General features: G+C 36.8%; 1 protein-coding gene across 3 annotated transcripts in view; it reads left to right on the top strand.

Annotated features, from left to right (window-relative positions):
* The window catches only part of RAB3GAP2 (RAB3 GTPase activating non-catalytic protein subunit 2), a 43,464-nt gene that overhangs the window by 22,688 nt on the left and 3,929 nt on the right, over positions 1 to 16,847 (top strand). For all 3 annotated transcript variants that reach the window (XM_065679846.1, XM_065679848.1, XM_065679847.1), the window contains exons 12-31: positions 69 to 158; positions 1,132 to 1,271; positions 2,889 to 3,105; positions 3,423 to 3,566; positions 3,800 to 3,882; positions 4,356 to 4,420; positions 4,833 to 4,923; positions 7,032 to 7,159; positions 7,874 to 8,087; positions 9,459 to 9,556; positions 9,811 to 9,916; positions 10,939 to 11,099; positions 12,496 to 12,712; positions 13,025 to 13,198; positions 13,328 to 13,434; positions 14,461 to 14,527; positions 15,099 to 15,169; positions 15,830 to 15,865; positions 16,253 to 16,327; positions 16,554 to 16,772. In XM_065679846.1, the coding sequence (XP_065535918.1) occupies positions 69 to 158; positions 1,132 to 1,271; positions 2,889 to 3,105; positions 3,423 to 3,566; positions 3,800 to 3,882; positions 4,356 to 4,420; positions 4,833 to 4,923; positions 7,032 to 7,159; positions 7,874 to 8,087; positions 9,459 to 9,556; positions 9,811 to 9,916; positions 10,939 to 11,099; positions 12,496 to 12,712; positions 13,025 to 13,198; positions 13,328 to 13,434; positions 14,461 to 14,527; positions 15,099 to 15,169; positions 15,830 to 15,865; positions 16,253 to 16,327; positions 16,554 to 16,772 (2,503 nt within the window). The remainder of the gene's footprint in view (positions 1 to 68; positions 159 to 1,131; positions 1,272 to 2,888; positions 3,106 to 3,422; positions 3,567 to 3,799; positions 3,883 to 4,355; positions 4,421 to 4,832; positions 4,924 to 7,031; positions 7,160 to 7,873; positions 8,088 to 9,458; positions 9,557 to 9,810; positions 9,917 to 10,938; positions 11,100 to 12,495; positions 12,713 to 13,024; positions 13,199 to 13,327; positions 13,435 to 14,460; positions 14,528 to 15,098; positions 15,170 to 15,829; positions 15,866 to 16,252; positions 16,328 to 16,553; positions 16,773 to 16,847) is intronic.

The raw sequence follows: 16,847 nt of genomic DNA on the forward strand, positions 1-16,847 counted from the left end.
GCTACGTAATGGTTTGAGGATTTTTAGGACCATTAGTACAATCTCTCAATGTGTTTTTCTGTTACAAGTGGCTGGCTTGGTTGGAAGAGTAAACATGAAGAAGAACCTGCCCCAAAACAGAAACCAAAAGTTGAACCTGCAACCCCACTGGCAGTGAGGTGAGTTTTACATACTGTCACAATTGGTTTAGATCTCTTCTGGTTTTAATTATTTGAATTATTTTAAATGGTGTATAATTGATGAACGTGTATTTTTCTTGACCTTAATCAGCGATGGTAGTTTGCAGATCATTCGTTTGAAGCTTTGTTTCATATCGGTTTATCATTGTGGACTCATCCCTTTTACTTAAGATGTGTGGGCTCATTATTACTGTAAGAGAACAGTGTGCACAGTTTAGTGACATTATAAGTGCATAAATATCAGCCCTGAAGTTTATCACTCAAGAGTTTCAAAGAAGCTGCATGATAGTTTAAAGCCCCTCTCGAAAAAGAGGTATCCCGTTTCACTGTTGATAGAGGAGAGAGGAGAACAGGAACAACAGTTTGTAGCCGTATGTTATCAGGAAAGCTGATAAAAGATGAAAATAATTCCTGTTTGCTTTCCCTGATTATTTTTAAGTATTCCCCAGACTATTTGGCAATAAGAGAGGATATATAAAGTAACTCACTGCACTTGAGATCTTTGCCTCACAATGCATGACAAGGCAGTCACCCTAGTTCCTGAGCTTTGGTTTTCATTAGGACTTTAACAGATCTCTTGAGATCTCGCAGTAGAGATAACATGCTCTTGATTTTACCCATAACTTTATGTTAAAATTTCTTTTGTTAATATTTCTTTTAATATTAATATTATTTTAATATTAATTATTATTATTTTATATTATATTAATGATTATATTATTATATTAATGATTATATTATTATAATTTTATATTATATTATTTTATTATTAATATTATTTTAATATTATTTTATCTTGCAGTTATGTTAATATTTCTTTTCTTAAAAAAGAAATCCAAATCCTTATGAGATGTTTATAGTGTTTCTGAAGAACAATAGGTATCTAGTGTTACTTGTGTTTTACCCTCTTTTTTTTTTTTTTTTTTTTTTTTTTTTTTTTTTTTTTTTTTAGGTTTGGACTTCCTGATTCCCGTCGCCACGGTGAAAGAATATGTCTTTCTCCATGTAACACTTTGGCAGCAGTAACAGATGATTTTGGAAGGGTTATTTTGCTGGATGTTACAAGAGGACTTGCAGTTCGCATGTGGAAAGGTATGATAGTATATATCAGTATAGCAAATAATACTCTTCAAAACATTGTGGCTTCTTATGTTCAGATGTAGAATTCCAAGTATTTTTCCATTATTAAGAATGACTTTAGTACATTGTTTTTAGACACCAAAGGCAGATAATATAACACCTATATGGGTATTGTTGTACAAATCCCTGAAATACTGATACAGCCTGTAGTAAAAATTGTGTTTGGTTTGTATTGTGTAGATATCTTTATTTTTTCCCCACAGATTCTATCCCAACAGAAAGTTTGTAAACTAATTTTTTTTGGGGGGAAGCTTTAGCTCTGTTCCCCAGGATTCTCTCTCTTGAGAAGCTCTTGTATCTTCTTTAATGCTACTGAGAAAATGACCTGAAGTTTGAAAAATCAGTAAGATTATACAACTTACTAGATTCTCATTCCTTCATGTGAGTGTGCAAGAATGGATTGCCCAGTCTCTAAACTGCAGACATTAAGCTCTCATTGTAATTACACCTAATGTTACAGCATGTCTTAGTATCTCTATGCAATTAAAAATTTCCAGCTGTTTATGAAATGGAAGATAAGTTTTAAGAACAAGTAGAGAATCTTTAACTCTTCTCTCTTCCCCCCTCCCAATTCAGATGGTCATGACTATAGTAGCTACTTCAGTGACATGCTAGCAGTGTGATAGCTAGATTAATCATGTTTCCTTATGCATTCTCCTTCTCTCGTATTTTGAAGCTTATTGGCTATAATACATGCTTTCTGATATTCTTGGACTTCTTTCTTTTTCCTGTCACCTAGCAAGTACTGTTAAGAGTCCCAAGCTTTATTTGATAGTCAGACACAGGTTTACAATTTGCCTTTCCCCCGTGTTGACATGTGGAATAAAACCACATTTTTTAGCAAAACTGTCCACTGAATTAAATGGTTTGGGTTGTACCTTTGCTTTCTGAGTTGTGAATGCTTTTCAGCCTTCTTACCATCGCTTATCTTGTTATAAACTTGTTTTGTACATTAAAATTGTCATTTGGAGTCTTCATTTGTACTTGCTAAACCATTACATAGTGATGTCATAGAACATCTTTGCGTTGTTTTTTTTTTTTGTTTGTTTGTTTGTTTAGAAAGATTTTGAGGGAAGGTATTAGTGTTAACAAGAGAGAGAAAAGTATTTTTATTGGGTTACTAAAAGTTGCATTTTAATGATGAAAACATATACATATTCTATTTAGTAGGTTATACAAATTTACTTCCTTAAATCTTTTTTTGTTGTTCTGAAGTGTGGGAAATCTGGACGCTTACTACATATTTTCTCTGGGAAGGTTTTGCAGTGGTGTAATGTCCAGAGTACAGATCTGATGTGTTTGGGGGTTTTTTGTGGCTTCTCCCACAGAAGGAGAACTTGTTCTTCCCCAGAGCTATGCAGGAGGCTGCATTTGGCTCTGAGGAGTCCTCTGATGGGCCCTGCTCTAAGTCCATGGACCACAGCTCTTGACAGAAGCTAGTCTTGTTGCACAGTTTGAAACAAAGCTTAAGGCAGCTTGCTGCTGGAATAGTACTGAAGTGAGTGGTGATGCGTACTAATCATGTATTAATTACTGTACGCTAATTAACTTCTGGCTTCTCTTCCAAAGGATACCGTGATGCAGAAGTTGGTTGGATACAGACTGTAGAGGACCTTCATGAGAGGGAAACTGAGAAGATGGATTTTTCTCCTTTTGGAAATGCACAGGGTCCAAGCAGAGTAGCTCAGTTCCTTGTGATCTATGCTCCAAGGAGAGGCATTCTGGAAGTGTGGAGCACACAGCAAGGGCCTCGGGTTGGAGCCTTCAATGTGGGGAAATACTGTAGGTAAGGAACATTTAGCAGGTAGGCGTATTGGCTGTGCTGCTGCAGTAAAGTCATAGGTGGTGAAACATATGCAAGTGAACTTTTACCAGCCAGTGGTAAATGTGGAAAGTGCTGCTAGGCAATTTTTTCCATAGCCCACAGTTTTTTCTGCTGAATGCAGCTGCTTGCACCCTAGAAGGGGACTTTATCTTTCATCTACTTAGATAGACACACTGTGGAAAGGGATGTGTGTGGAAAGGGATGTGGAAAAAGGGATGTGGAAAGTGTGTGGAAAGGGATGGTTGCTAACTTTGTTCTTCACTGTTTTTTATTTTCAGGTTGTTGTATCCTGGTTATAAAATAATGGGTCTAAACAATGTGACCAGTCAGGGGTGGCAGCCCCAGACTTACCAGATATGCCTTGTTGATCCAGTCTCTGGAAGTGTAAAAACTGTCCATGTACCTTTCCATTTAGCACTGAGGTAAGGACTCTGTGCTTTGTATAACCAAATGAATTTCATTATTGTTTTGGAAACAATGTTTTACTTAGAGTGATTCTAGTTTTCCTTCTCAAGCTGAATAGTAGGCAGTAGCCTGATTGGTTTGTATGCATTAACTTGATATTTTTATTTTTATTTTTTTTTATTAATGTGATGTTATCTTAAAGTATTCTTTAGTTCTCTTCACTCATATAACTAAAATTATTTCCCTCCAGTGACAAAAAGAGTGAGCGAGCAAAGGATATGCATCTAGTGAAGAAGTTAAATGCTTTACTCAAAGCTAAAACCTCAGATCCAGGTAGGTTCTCTTGTATAATTTCTTCAAATTGTATGTTACCAAATGGGTCTTGTATTATCTATCCTGTAAGTGGACAAACACAGGTATGATTGTAGTGCATTGTAAGTGCTTTCTGCCTGCACCAGGTTAAATTTAATCTCATACACTGATCCAGTATAAACCTTGTCTGCCATGTAAATCTTAACTAAATTCTACTTCAAGTGCTTCCATAAAACATGGTCTGTGTGCAGTCCATTATGCTATGTCATGGAGTTTGGCATTTGATGCTAGATATCCTTCTTCCTCTAAGTGATACAGATGCTACCGAGCTCTTGTTTCATTTCATTTTCTTAAGCTTATTTTGGCAGCTTTTGTGATAGTGTCTTCATCTTCACAACATGAATCTCTGTGCCTCAACTATGATGTGGGTAGACTTGCTTTTCAGGTTGCTTTTGAGAAATATGAATTGAAGTTCTGGTTATCTTTGTGTGCAGATTTGATTGAAGCTGAAGCAAAGGAATTAATACTTGATATCAAATACCCTGCTACAAAGAAACAGGTGAGTATTTAGAAGCCAATATTCTTATTAGAAAAAAAATATCAGATTAGTGCTAAATGTTTTAAATGTCTCAAAATATGGTCTTTTTTTTTTCCTAGAGGTATTTGAAGCAAATAATCGAGCTGTTTTATTCTGGGTTTGGTGTGTGTTGGTTTTTTGTTTGTGGGTTTTGGTTTGTTTTTTGCAGCATACTGACTGGAATGAATTTTGCCTTGTGACTTCCCCCAAGGCATCTTCCTAAACTAATAAAAAGAGAGAAGACCTTCCTATAGGATCAGATTATGCCACAAGTATATGTGAAGACAAAATACAGATGAAAAATCATTGTCAGAGTTGTGCTGTTACTGGCTTACCTTATTTGTTTTTACAGTGAAGTTAAGTAAATGTTTAACTCTGAACATCTGCTTAACAGGCTCTGGAGAGTCTATTGACAAGTGAACGTGTGCCACTCTCATCTCTCACCAGCATCACTCAGACATTAATGGATAACTTAAAAAAACAGGGTAGGTGGATGTTTATTTTGCAAATATGGAGAGGCATTTGCACTTTGCCTGCAGCACTCTAAGACATTTGTAGAACTATTCTGTTTCATAGAGAGACCAGGTTTGGTTTTGCTGCTGGATGGCATGTTTAAGTGCTAAACAGGGTGTTGCTTCTATGTATTTTATGTTTAATGCAGACTGCAAATAGCTTGCTAGGAAGTATGCTATGCTTGCTATGTACCTACTAAAGTGTGATTATATTAGAAAACCTCTCCAAAACCCCAACAAGAACTGGGCTGAGTACTTTCATCCAGTAAAAGCTTCCTTCATGAAGAAATTTTCTAGAGACATTTACTTCTAGGTGGTTTAGTTTGTACTGAAGCCAATAAGGATATGGTACTTTGGATCTGTAAGCTTGAATGTACTGGAAGCACAGAATTCTTATCACTGAGGATCTGAGCTGTGGCCAGATGCTTGGTATCTTTTCTTGGTAACCTTTGCTAAAGTCATGTTTTATGTGTTTTGCTAGAGATATCTGAGCCAATGTCAGGAAGTGTCATTACCTATTCAAAATCTTGTTGCTGAAAGTCTGCATGATTGTTTCTTTGAAATTATACACCTGGATCTTTCTAAATGGGGAGAACCTTCTTTGTGCTTGAGGTGACCCTATTTTGAAGACCCAACTGGAACTGAGGAATCGAGTGTGCCTGCCACTTCCTTTGCATGTGTTGGGACTTCTCAGGAATAGAAGTCTGTTAGATGTTGGTTTTTTTTATTATCACTTGATTCATCTTTTAGAAGATGAAGCTTTAGGAATAGGAGTCAAGAAATTCCTGCTGTTTGGAAGTCCTGAATAAACCATTTGTCAGTAAGAAAGGCTATGTCTCTTGTCCTGCCTCAGTGAGAATGTGACATGTTTTGGGAGTTTCAAAGTCTTGGGGAAATCTTTCAGTTCTATCAGTGGGGTATTTCTTAACCCCATTTTCTTGAATCAGATAGAGGAAATTTAGAGCTTCACACATGCAGTTCTCAAGGTAATTTTGGTCTGGCATTCTAAATCATTATCTGTTCTATTAACTCCCAGAAAAACCCAAAAGAAAGATGGAAACATGCCCTTTTACACTGAAAAGCGATTGACAGAACTGTACACTTACTGAGGTGTGTCTGTGTGTCTATTTTCATCATTAGTCTTATTGTCATATATAACATTATTTCCTCCCACTCCCAATAAAGAACAAGCTTGGCTGATGTTCCAGCCTTTTAATTTTGGAAGAGTAGTGTTCTTTGTGCTTAATAGGTAAAAGATAATGTGAAGCAGATGCTGGGCTCTGTGAATGCTGTGATTGTGAAGAAAAGGTCAAGTGACTGTACAGCAAGCACTGTGCATTTCTCTTTTGTTTGTAGGATTTTTAATGCAATGTATTAGAAGAGCTGGTAGGGAGAATATCACATTTAGAACCTGTTCCAGGTGAAGATGATATATTTGGAGTTATCTTTTGTATAGAAGGGTCCTTTAGGGATCTCTCTAAAATGCTTTCTTTTAAAACAAGTTGGAATAGAGAGTGGTTTTCTTTTTTTATTTCTTTTTCCAACACTGTTTTGGTGTTAGTTTCCTACATTCTAATTACTTTATTTGTCATTTGTACTAAGATTGTATAAATACAAAAGGCAGTGTCTTGCAGAGAATTCAGGTGAGTAGATATCAAGCTGTCTTCTGATGCAAGGAATATGCTTAAAATATTGGCAGAATGAACAAGATTATAGCTTGGTATTATTGATAAAAGAAAATACGATTGAGACTTGGTGTATTTCAGTTTTTGGCAGTCTCTGGTTTGGCCTTAAATGAGGAAATGACAATAGATTTATCTTCATCCCGTTCCACATTTTTAAACTGAGGGAGGTTGATAATGAGCCTGTTCTCTTTCTCTAATCTTTCTCATAGAAATAATTCTTGTTTTATACCACTGTGAATTAAGTATCATTGCAAGCAGCAATGCATCAAAAAATTACACTGAGAGATGCAAGTCCTCCAATACTAATAAAGGAGGAGTTAAATGCAGCTGAGAAGCATGTTTCACTATTCCAGGCTATATATTCAAGTTCAGTGCAGGGTTTTTTTTCCTCTTCAGAGCTTGAGTGTGTGGATGAAGGACTTCTGCAGTTCTGTGTAAACAAGTTAAAGCTGTTACATCTTTATGAGCTGGTCAGCAAACTAAATTCCCAAAGCATCCAGACAGACACTCCACCCTCGGATAATGTGAGTAAATGACAAATTCAGTTGTCTTATAGAAGCTATTGATGATTTAAGCATAAAAGTACATTTTCAAGGTCTCATATAAGAATGCAGGTAAGCAAGTTACCTGGTTTTGTGGCCTGGAACTTTTAAGGAAGTAATTGTTTTGTAATGCTTCTCCCATTGTACAAATGCTTGGTGGTTCATCTACCTAATTTTCTTTAGTAGTTACATAAGGTTGAGACAGAAGTGAAAATACAGCCAGGATCTCCTGATTTCAGTCCTGTATCCAAAGTATACGGCATATTCTTATCTTTGTTTAGTTTTGGAGGGGTATTGTGGGCCCAGTAGAGATAACAAATTCTAGTATTTGCTTGTGTAGCATCATAATTTGGCTGCCTTTTGGTATCATGTGTAAAATGTATATGCGTTTATAAAATCCATATGGAGTGGTGTTAAATAAGCTGTTTGCTTGATGGGTGATTCTTATACTATGAGCAGGATCTAAATATGGGAAATGTATCTGTTGAAGTCCTTTAAAAAGGTCTTCGAAAGCTCTATGAATAGCTGAGATCATTCAGTCATTTTGGCCTTTTTAAAAGACATTTTTAAAGTTCAAAATGAAATATTTTAACTTTTCTGATTCTTGTTTTTTTGTTTTTTTTTTTTTACTGTTTTGAAAAACATCTCTTTGTATTAGTCTTCTGATGTGGGATTTTGGGGGCTTTTGCTTTTAAGGACTTGGCTAAACTGCTTCGACTGGAAGAAAAAGATTTTCATAGGCTTGAAACTTTACTGGAGAACTACAAGAAAGAAAACACCCAAACTACTGTACAGTTTGCTGATGGGAAGGATAATGTGTTGTCTGTGAGAATGTTCTTAGAATATTTGGAATATGAAAAGGACATGATTAATGTGAAAAATATGGAAGATGGAGAATATGTGGCTTTAGGTAAGAGCTATTGAACTGTGAATCAAATTAGAATCATAGAAACCATGGATGTTAGGAAGGACCTTAAGATCATGTAGTTTCAAATTTCCTGCCATGGGCAGGGACACCTCACAGTAGACCAAGCCCTCTTCAACCTGACCTTGAACACTGCCAGGGATGGAGCATTCACCACTTCTTTGGCAGCCTGTTCCAGTGCTTCACCACCCTCACAGTAAAGAAACTTCTTCCTTGTATCTAACCTGAACTTCCTCCGTTTGCGTTCAAACCCATCACCTCTCGTCCTGTTGCCACAGTCCCTGACGAAGAGACTAAATTACTTACAGACTGTAAATTACTATACATTACTTGTAGACCGATTATAATCTAAGATTGTATCAATACTTTAGCCTTAATTTGGGGGCCTTAAAATGGCTTGCCTTGAAGTTGTATGTGACAGTGCTTGTTCTAGACTTTTACCTTTAGCCATAGGACAAGCTTTTCTACCTAGATGGGTATTAGTATAAGTTAACTACAGCCATGTTATCACTGTGTGTTCATTTATTAATACCACTAAATTGAACAGTGGTGATGAGGTGCTGAGTAGGCTCTGTAGGCATGGGTTAGGCTCCAGCATATTGCAGTGATTTGTGCCTCTCTGGTATTGCTAGGACAACAGTCCACTTCTTCCAAATACTGTTTTTTCTGGGTTCTGCATTTGTTCAGGGATGAAGTTCTAAAACACTGGAGGTGCCCACTGGTGTAGGTACTTGCTCATAATCTCTCCTATATCCTACCACTCCTAACTGTCCAGCTTCCAGGCAGATCTCTGGGTGGTATTTTTAAATAGATGTTTAGCCCTGAACAAGACATGAAGAATATTAAAATATCTTAAGAGCTATTGTAATTATCCTGGAGGAGAAGGGGAAGATGGAGAACTGCCTCTCCCCAATGGATTGGCTCTCTGAGGAGAAAAGGTGAAAGGTGTAAATAAGAATAGTCTCCGATAGATGGCTCCTGAAGCACAGAGGTGGCAGTGCTGAGTACAAATACCAGTAAGTCTCATGGCCGGGAATTTTATCATAAGGTAGCAGCTACTAGGAATAAAATTAACGGTATCCCAGCCAAAATTAGGACATCCAAGCAGTAACAACAATAATAGCAATAAGCCTTGTTAAAATCCATTTTCCATGTGACTCCTGTAGTGGTAGGAACACATAAGTCCCTAGTGGAGAAGAAGGCTCATTACAAAGGTTAAACCAGGGAGTGCTGGATGTAATTTAGTCCTTTTTATTGCACTCAGTGGGATCTGATCAATAGATGATCTTTCATACAAGTGTAAAGGGAGAGGCTGTGACATTAGATGTTCATAATGTCAACTAATTTTTGCTTCAGGCAGCTTTTTCTTCTGGAAGTGTTTGTGTGGGGAGAGTTCTGCAGAAGAAATGTGTCATGCATTGGAATCAGCAGGCTTTAGCCCTCAAATCTTGTTGGTAAGCTTTTTATTACATATTTTGAAAACAAAATACTGAAGGGAAAAATTCTAAATGTTGACCTTTGTATTAATGCTGTGTTCAGGGTATTCAGATACCCCCACATTCAGTTCTTTAGATGCTCTTATTCATATTTCCCACTTGAAAGATGGCAAAGGAAAAAAAAGGGGTGTGGGAATAAATCTTATGCAGCAACTATATTGCAATATTAGAATTTCATTATATTGTTTTAATTCAATATTCTTTTTTTACAGTCACTCCTTCTCAATTTATGGCTTTCCAAGGAAAAAAATATTCTAGACAAACCAGATTCTGTCAGTTGCCTTCACACTATGCTGTCACTTCTGAGCAAAATGGAAGGTGCGATGTGCATTTGGAACACTTAAACACAGCTGATATTATTACTAAAAATTTGCTGCTAATAGCTAATATTATTAATCACAGCTTATATTATCACTTAGGGTTTCCCTCCCATTTCCTCATTATTAGGGAACAGAGCTAAGTGCTTTATGCTGATAAACTAGCTGAAAATAAGATCCTGAAGAGTGTCACAGTTAAAGGCCTGATTCATGTCCTGTAGTTTCACTTGCTACTAAATTGACACAGCTCCTATTTGACACCACAAGGTGGCTGTCTATCTCCCTTTCCCCCTGTTGTTTTGGAGGTATAATCCTACCTCTCTCTTGTGCTTATTGGCTCTCAGAAGCCCTTTGAGTTGCTTTAGCCCCCTGGGACACTGTTATTCCAGTGCCATTTTGTATATTGAATGTCTTTAACTTGAGGAGACTTTCTGAAGCCAACTTGCTGTTAAGTTGCATAATGAATAAATACTGATGCTCATACCTCACCCAGAGCTGCTATAGGTATGTCTGTGCCAGGTTCCCTTATGTCTAGTATACCATCGGGCACCATTATGAACTTGAAACTGGAAGCATGAATAAGCTACTGCTGCTGTCTGAATAAATTAATTCTGCTGAACACAAGGTAGCTTGAAGAGAGCCAGTTTGAGTGCACTGGATGTGTGTGGCATCTTGAAACTACACAACAAGCTGTCTGCATTATGAAGTGTCATTTTGTAATATTCCTTAGATGTAGTAAGTGTGGAGCAGGTTTTACTACCTGGTGATTTAGATCTATTGCCTGTTTCCTACAAATAAAACTTGAAGAACGAGTAATTCACATTCTGCTATTTATTTTAAATTTGAATTGTAATCTAGAAATTGTATGCCACATATCCAGAAAAAAAAAATGTAGAGTAGCTGGAAATTGCTTGTCATGTGAGCTATACTAATAAAGTGCAGCTTTCAGCGTTGGTTGTTGCTTTACTAGTTTCAACACCCAGTGACCCAAGTTGAGTTTCCTACTGTTCCCTTTCTCTGCAGTTGCTATAGATGAGTCGTGGGACACTCAGTCAGTTTCCCCCTGGTGGCAACAAATGCGTACAGCTTGTGTTCAGTCAGAAAGTAACGCAGCTGCTTTGTTATCAGCTCACGTTGGGCATTCTGTCACTGCACAGATCATTGACACTGTGACAGAGAAGAAGGTAAGTCATCTCAGACTTCCCCCTTCTGTTTCACTTACTGTATTAGTCCCTTGCAATTTTCTGTCTTTGTAACAGAATAGCGTCCTCAGCATTCATTTGGCATCATTCTCACATGTGCACAAGCATCCTGCAAGCCCAAAAATTTGTATTTGAATTTGAAGAATATTATGCTGAAGTGAATAAAGAATATATCAGAATTGCTTACTAAACATATTTAAATATGTGATGGGAACTGCACAGCGAGGTTTTTATCCTGATAGTAAAATGATGCTGACAGACATGAAGCCTATACAGTTTCCACATAAATCCACTGAACTCTGGATGTTAAACCTGGTTTAACATAGCTATGATTTTTTTATTATCCTTTTAAAATATACTGGTGAATTGTCTTAGCACTTATGTTACTATGCCTTCTTAAGGTCATAGGTATTTGGTTTTCTTGGCAGTAAGTATCTTTTCACAAACTTGTGAGTAAGACTGTGAAGCGGCACACAGCATTGCAATTCAAGATGGAGAAGTTGCTCCATTCCTAAATAGCCCTAGGCATATGTGTGTGTTACTACTTGTCTTAACTGTTTAATCTTGTAAACAGACTGCCTTATAAATTATAACTCGATTACCTAGAAGTGGTTTAGTAATTTTGAACATTCATTTTAACTATTCCTAGTCTGTATATTAAAATTGTCAGCATTTTCCAAATAGCAGTGTTAGTATGCTGCAGTATACTGTTCTTTACTCCTATGCTTTGTTACCTTCTCTTCTGCTCTTAGAAGAATAAAGCAACAATTTTACTTCCCTCAAAACTTCCCTTCCATAAAGCCATTTATCTTTTCACCTTTTTATTCCCAACCATCCTTTGGCTTAAAGCTTATAAGTACTAATGGCCAGGCATGTGAGAACTGTAGTGTTTGGTGTCTTGGTGCACAAAGCTAAAAATCAGATCTGCACCCCTACTGGAAAGATTCTTGGACAACCTGGTACATTCAGTATTTCTGAGTGCATGATATGTATTTTTTAATACAGTAAGAGATTGAAATGTAGGTGGATTAATGACATATGTAGGGAACATGTCTATAGAGGAGGATTTAAAACTATTTTTGAAAGGATTCTAGCCCTCTTTTCAACTAAATATGAGCTAAAAAATGGGCCTGTAAGATTACTTTTCAAGTCTTTTTATTTCCTTAGGCTTTTAGTTAAGAATCTGTGCATCTTGTGGGTAGTGTGGGATGTCACATCATCTTTGCACGTAGCTAATGTGCATACTTTGTTTGAACTAAATCGTTCTTTAAAATGCAGTAGCTCTTGGGATATAGCTTTCCATTGTAATAACATGCATTTTTTAAAAACTCTCCTCCTTTAAGTGGACAGACCCAAAACAGTTCATGTGTTCTGTTAGTTTTCCCAAATCATTGTAGGTTCAGACACAGAATCCTGGGAAGCACTTTCCCTTGATACTGAATATTGGAAACTCCTGCTGAAACAGTTAGAGGATTGTCTGATCCTTCAAACACTGCTGCACAGCAAAGTGAGCAAAAGGACAAAGAGAGTTTCATCACTCCAGACTGATCCATTGGGCAAGCTTTCTGTGAAGAAATTGCTTGAAGCTGGAAAAGGTATATTTTTTGTCTTGGGAAGATGGTTCATTGTCTCTCTAATAGACTTCTACTTACCTAATGCACTGGAAATTGTTCTGCTGGTTACTTTCCTTAATTTAAACCCAAATGTAAACCTCATAAGAGTATTGCTTAAGAATTGTAAAGGGGTATAACTGTAAATCTGCCCAGTTGATTGGGCTTTCTGATTGGTAGTTATCCTTGTGTAATTAATAGTAGTGGTTGAAACTCTCTCTTGTCCTTTGATTCTGAACCATCAGTCTTCTGGGATACAGTGACTGTACCTCATTGCTGTTTGTTTGTATGTCCCAGGAGGCATTGCTGACACTGTAGCCAAGTGGGTTTTTAGGCAAGGCTTCAGTCCTCTTGTACTGAATTTGGCCCAACAGAAAGCCAGTACAGATAGTACGGAAGAATCTGAAGAAATGCATACCAGTATCTTTCTTGAGGAACAAGAAGCAGATGCAGGCTTGGAAACAATCTTAGGTAACAAAATAACATGATTTTTTCTAATTCTAAATGTCTGCGGAGATGTTTTAGTCACTGCTGTTGTGAAGTAGCAGAAATTACGGTGGAAAGAGGTCTGTCTTGTAACTTCAGATTTGCTTTTTCTAGACCTGCTGCAACTAGCGTATCAGCAATTTCCATGTAGCCTGGAAGTGGATGTACTCCATGCACACTGCTGTTGGGAATATGTAGTGCAGTGGAATAAAGACCCAGAGGTAAAAGGATTTCATTTGCAGGGAGTAATGTTTAAGACCAACTCCACAGAAGCATCTTCAAAAGTTTCTAATAGTTCATAAAAGCTTTCATTACGATGTCTGACTTTGAGAGCATACTAGTTACAGTATTTCTGTGATAAGGGGCAAGCAGACATTTAATTGAGAAAACAAATGCAGGTCTTGAGGCTGAATGGCAGCTCATAAAGACAGGAATGGATCTTTCCAAGCTATCAGATTCTCAGAAGTGGGGAAACTGGGATTCAAACAGGCAGCATGAAGAAGGGTTTTGACTGTATTTTGTGCAAGTACAAACCAGTTTCAGCACTGCCGTATTAGTGATGAACCTTCCCTCTTTTTTAGCTATGCTAAACCAGATCACAGAATGCTGAATGCATTAGGTTAGAATCCATTCCATTTAAAGAGGAAAGAGGGATTTCTTGAATATTCTTAGATTTTCTGGCCACTGCTGAGAATTGTCATAGGAAAATAAAGCAAACCAGAAGCCTTTTACTGCTGCTGTCCTGTAGTTTCTCTAATAATGGAAAATATTGTCCTAAGTGCAGCTGACATTAAAATTGAGATTAGCACTCCTTAGATCTGTGCAAAATAACACCTTGTTATGAAAGGATCCTTTGAGATTGTTAAAAACTTCATCCATCCTAATGGAATGGAATAAAAATTAATCTTTCTAGCACAAGTGGATTTTGTTTTTGAAAAATGACTATAGTCAGTGGAGGTGTCTTTCAGCAAGGAATATGTTTGCAGTACATAGACGAAAACAAAGCCCTGAAAATAGTGCTGAAATCACAATGTGTTTTGTGACTGAAACATAACTTTGCCACATGAATACATGTTTGTCAGATAGTAGCAGAGAAGATTGCAATATCGGAATAACTAGAGTTTTATAACTGTCAAAAAGTGTTAGCTTTAAAATAATCAGTAACTGAAAGAATCAATATTTTACAGGTAAACCAAGTTGTGAATTATGTGGTAACTTGTTCTTTTACTTCTTTTGTTTTACATAAGGAAGCATGTTTTCTCATTCGGTCTATAGATCATCTCAGATGCATCATTAACGCTCATGTTCAGCATGGTAAGTATGAAGCTGTTGTTAAAAACTACCTCTGTTAAAACTAACCCAACACAATAAATGACTGTTCACTAGTGTAAATGTATGCAGGTTTTAAGTAGTGATGGCCATTCTGTCTGAATTAAAAACACCCCAAGACCTTTTGCTGATATTCAGGCTTTGTTTTTCATGTTGAAACTGAGTTTTCATCAAACCATGAGAATGTGTTGACTGACTAATCAATAATCAATAAAGTTCATGTGTTTAACTAAAACATTGCTCTGAAACTGATTTTTTATTTGTATTTAAGTCACAGCACATGCTTCTTGCTCTCAATTACATTTCATGCATTTCTTGATAATCTATTTCAGTGAATGTGATGACAGTTGTCCTTTGTAGACTATTTGTGTGCAAATAAGGGGCAGTCTGTGCCTAAAGCACTAGTTTTAAACTTTCATGCTTACCACTGAAGTTTCTGTGTACCTACAATGTTTAACCCAGTCTGTATAATGTTTCATTACACTTCTGACTGGCTTTTCCCTCATAAAATCTCTTTTCTGTTCACTGGGAGTTCACAAGTTTGCAATTGTTCCAGGTATTGCTCTGATGATGTGGAATACATTCATAGTCAAAAGGCTGTCCTCTGCTACGTATCTAATGGACAAGGTGAGTGCACTATTGTGATAGTTGAGGCTGAGTTTTTATTAGCTGAAAAGTGAAACAAGTATTTTTTAACCATTGGGGGGTTTTGTTTTTAAGTAAGTTTGGAATATCTTTGATTTAAGCGTTAAAAAACTCCTACTGATTTGGTTTATTATTTAGCCAACTTTTGATGAAAGAATGTATGTTTTAAATTATCAAAGTCACGGGATGGTCAACTATAGGCAACTTTAATAGCTGATCAGCACTGGCTGATGTGTACTGAAGATTTCTGCACAGCATTAGCTTGTAATTACTGAATAAAAAGTATTTGTGAAACAGTTTGGAACTATGTATGTGTGCATGTATCAAATTTAAAGATAGCAAACAATAAATAACCTAAGGTGTTTTCTCTGTGCCTGTTTCCTGGTAAGTTACTGCCATGAAACTTTCAGATTCCCACAAGAAACATCTTTTCCTAACCTTTTGGTCCATCTTGGTGGATACGCTGGAGTCTTCACTCCTTGTTTCCTCTTCCCGTGTTCCCTACTGTTTCTTTCTAATATCACACCTGGTATTTTCTTGTTTTGTATTAAGAAAATAGTAATAAAAGGTTAAAATGTGGTCTGTCAAATACCTTATGATGAAAACTGTTTAATTGTGCTAAAGTATTTGTTTATTTGATAGGTTGGAAAAGCTCCGAAGGACAGATTATGCAGACGGGCAAGTAATAATACTTTAGTCTAAATGGGAAGAAATAAATAAAAATGCCTTAATTTTAATACTAATTTATGATTTTAGTTAAAACTTTTTTGGAAGGAAAATCATATGCTCAGAAATTGAAATTCACTTGATGTGATTGAGGAATTGAGTCTTCTTCAGAGATACAGTATTGTAAATGGCTACATTTAGCTTTATTTCTATTTTTTCCCTTGTTATTTCTATTTCTTTGTGGTAATTCATGAATATTTGTTTATCTTTAAATAGAACAGGTTAATAAACTGAGCTTAACAGTGTGTTTTATGTCAGCAGCTGTCTTCTCAGACAGAGCTAATAAAAGCCTGTTTCAATTCCAACTGAAACACTTTAAATCATACTGTTTGTTAACAGGACGTGGGGATGGGTGACGTAGCAATGACAGCTTTTCTTGGCTGCTGTTCAGAACTCCTGCAAACACTGCTAGAGGTAAACTTTCATTTTATCCTGTAGAAAGTAAGGAACTAATCCGTTCAAATTTAATTGTCAATAATACAGATACACTGATTTCTGTACTGTTCAATTCAAACATTAATGAACTTTAACGCAGTATGACATTATCTTCTTAATTTCACTGTAGATCAGGGTCTTTTGCATAGAAGGCCAATAGAGATGACATTTAATGTGTAACCACTGTTCTGTGTTGCTCTGGCAGGCTGACGTTAGTAGCGACGAGATGCAGGCTCCTGTTTTAGATACTGAAGATGCTTGGGTGGCGGTAGAAGGGCCAGTATCGATAGTAGAACTGGCCCTTGAGCAGAAACGTATTCACTACCCCCTGGTTGAACACCAGTTTGTGTTATGTACTATCCTGTACGCCATCATGAGGTTTTCTCTGAAGAGCGTGAAGCCTCTTTCGTTGTTTGATAGCAAGGTATGTCTTTCGAAAGCATGTGCCTTAATATTGCTACCCTTCCTTTTGGTATCTGTAATACAGGCTACCTTTCAC

The sequence above is a fragment of the Lathamus discolor genome, chromosome 5 (assembly GCF_037157495.1).
Source record: "Lathamus discolor isolate bLatDis1 chromosome 5, bLatDis1.hap1, whole genome shotgun sequence".
Taxonomy (NCBI): Eukaryota; Metazoa; Chordata; class Aves; order Psittaciformes; family Psittacidae; genus Lathamus; species Lathamus discolor.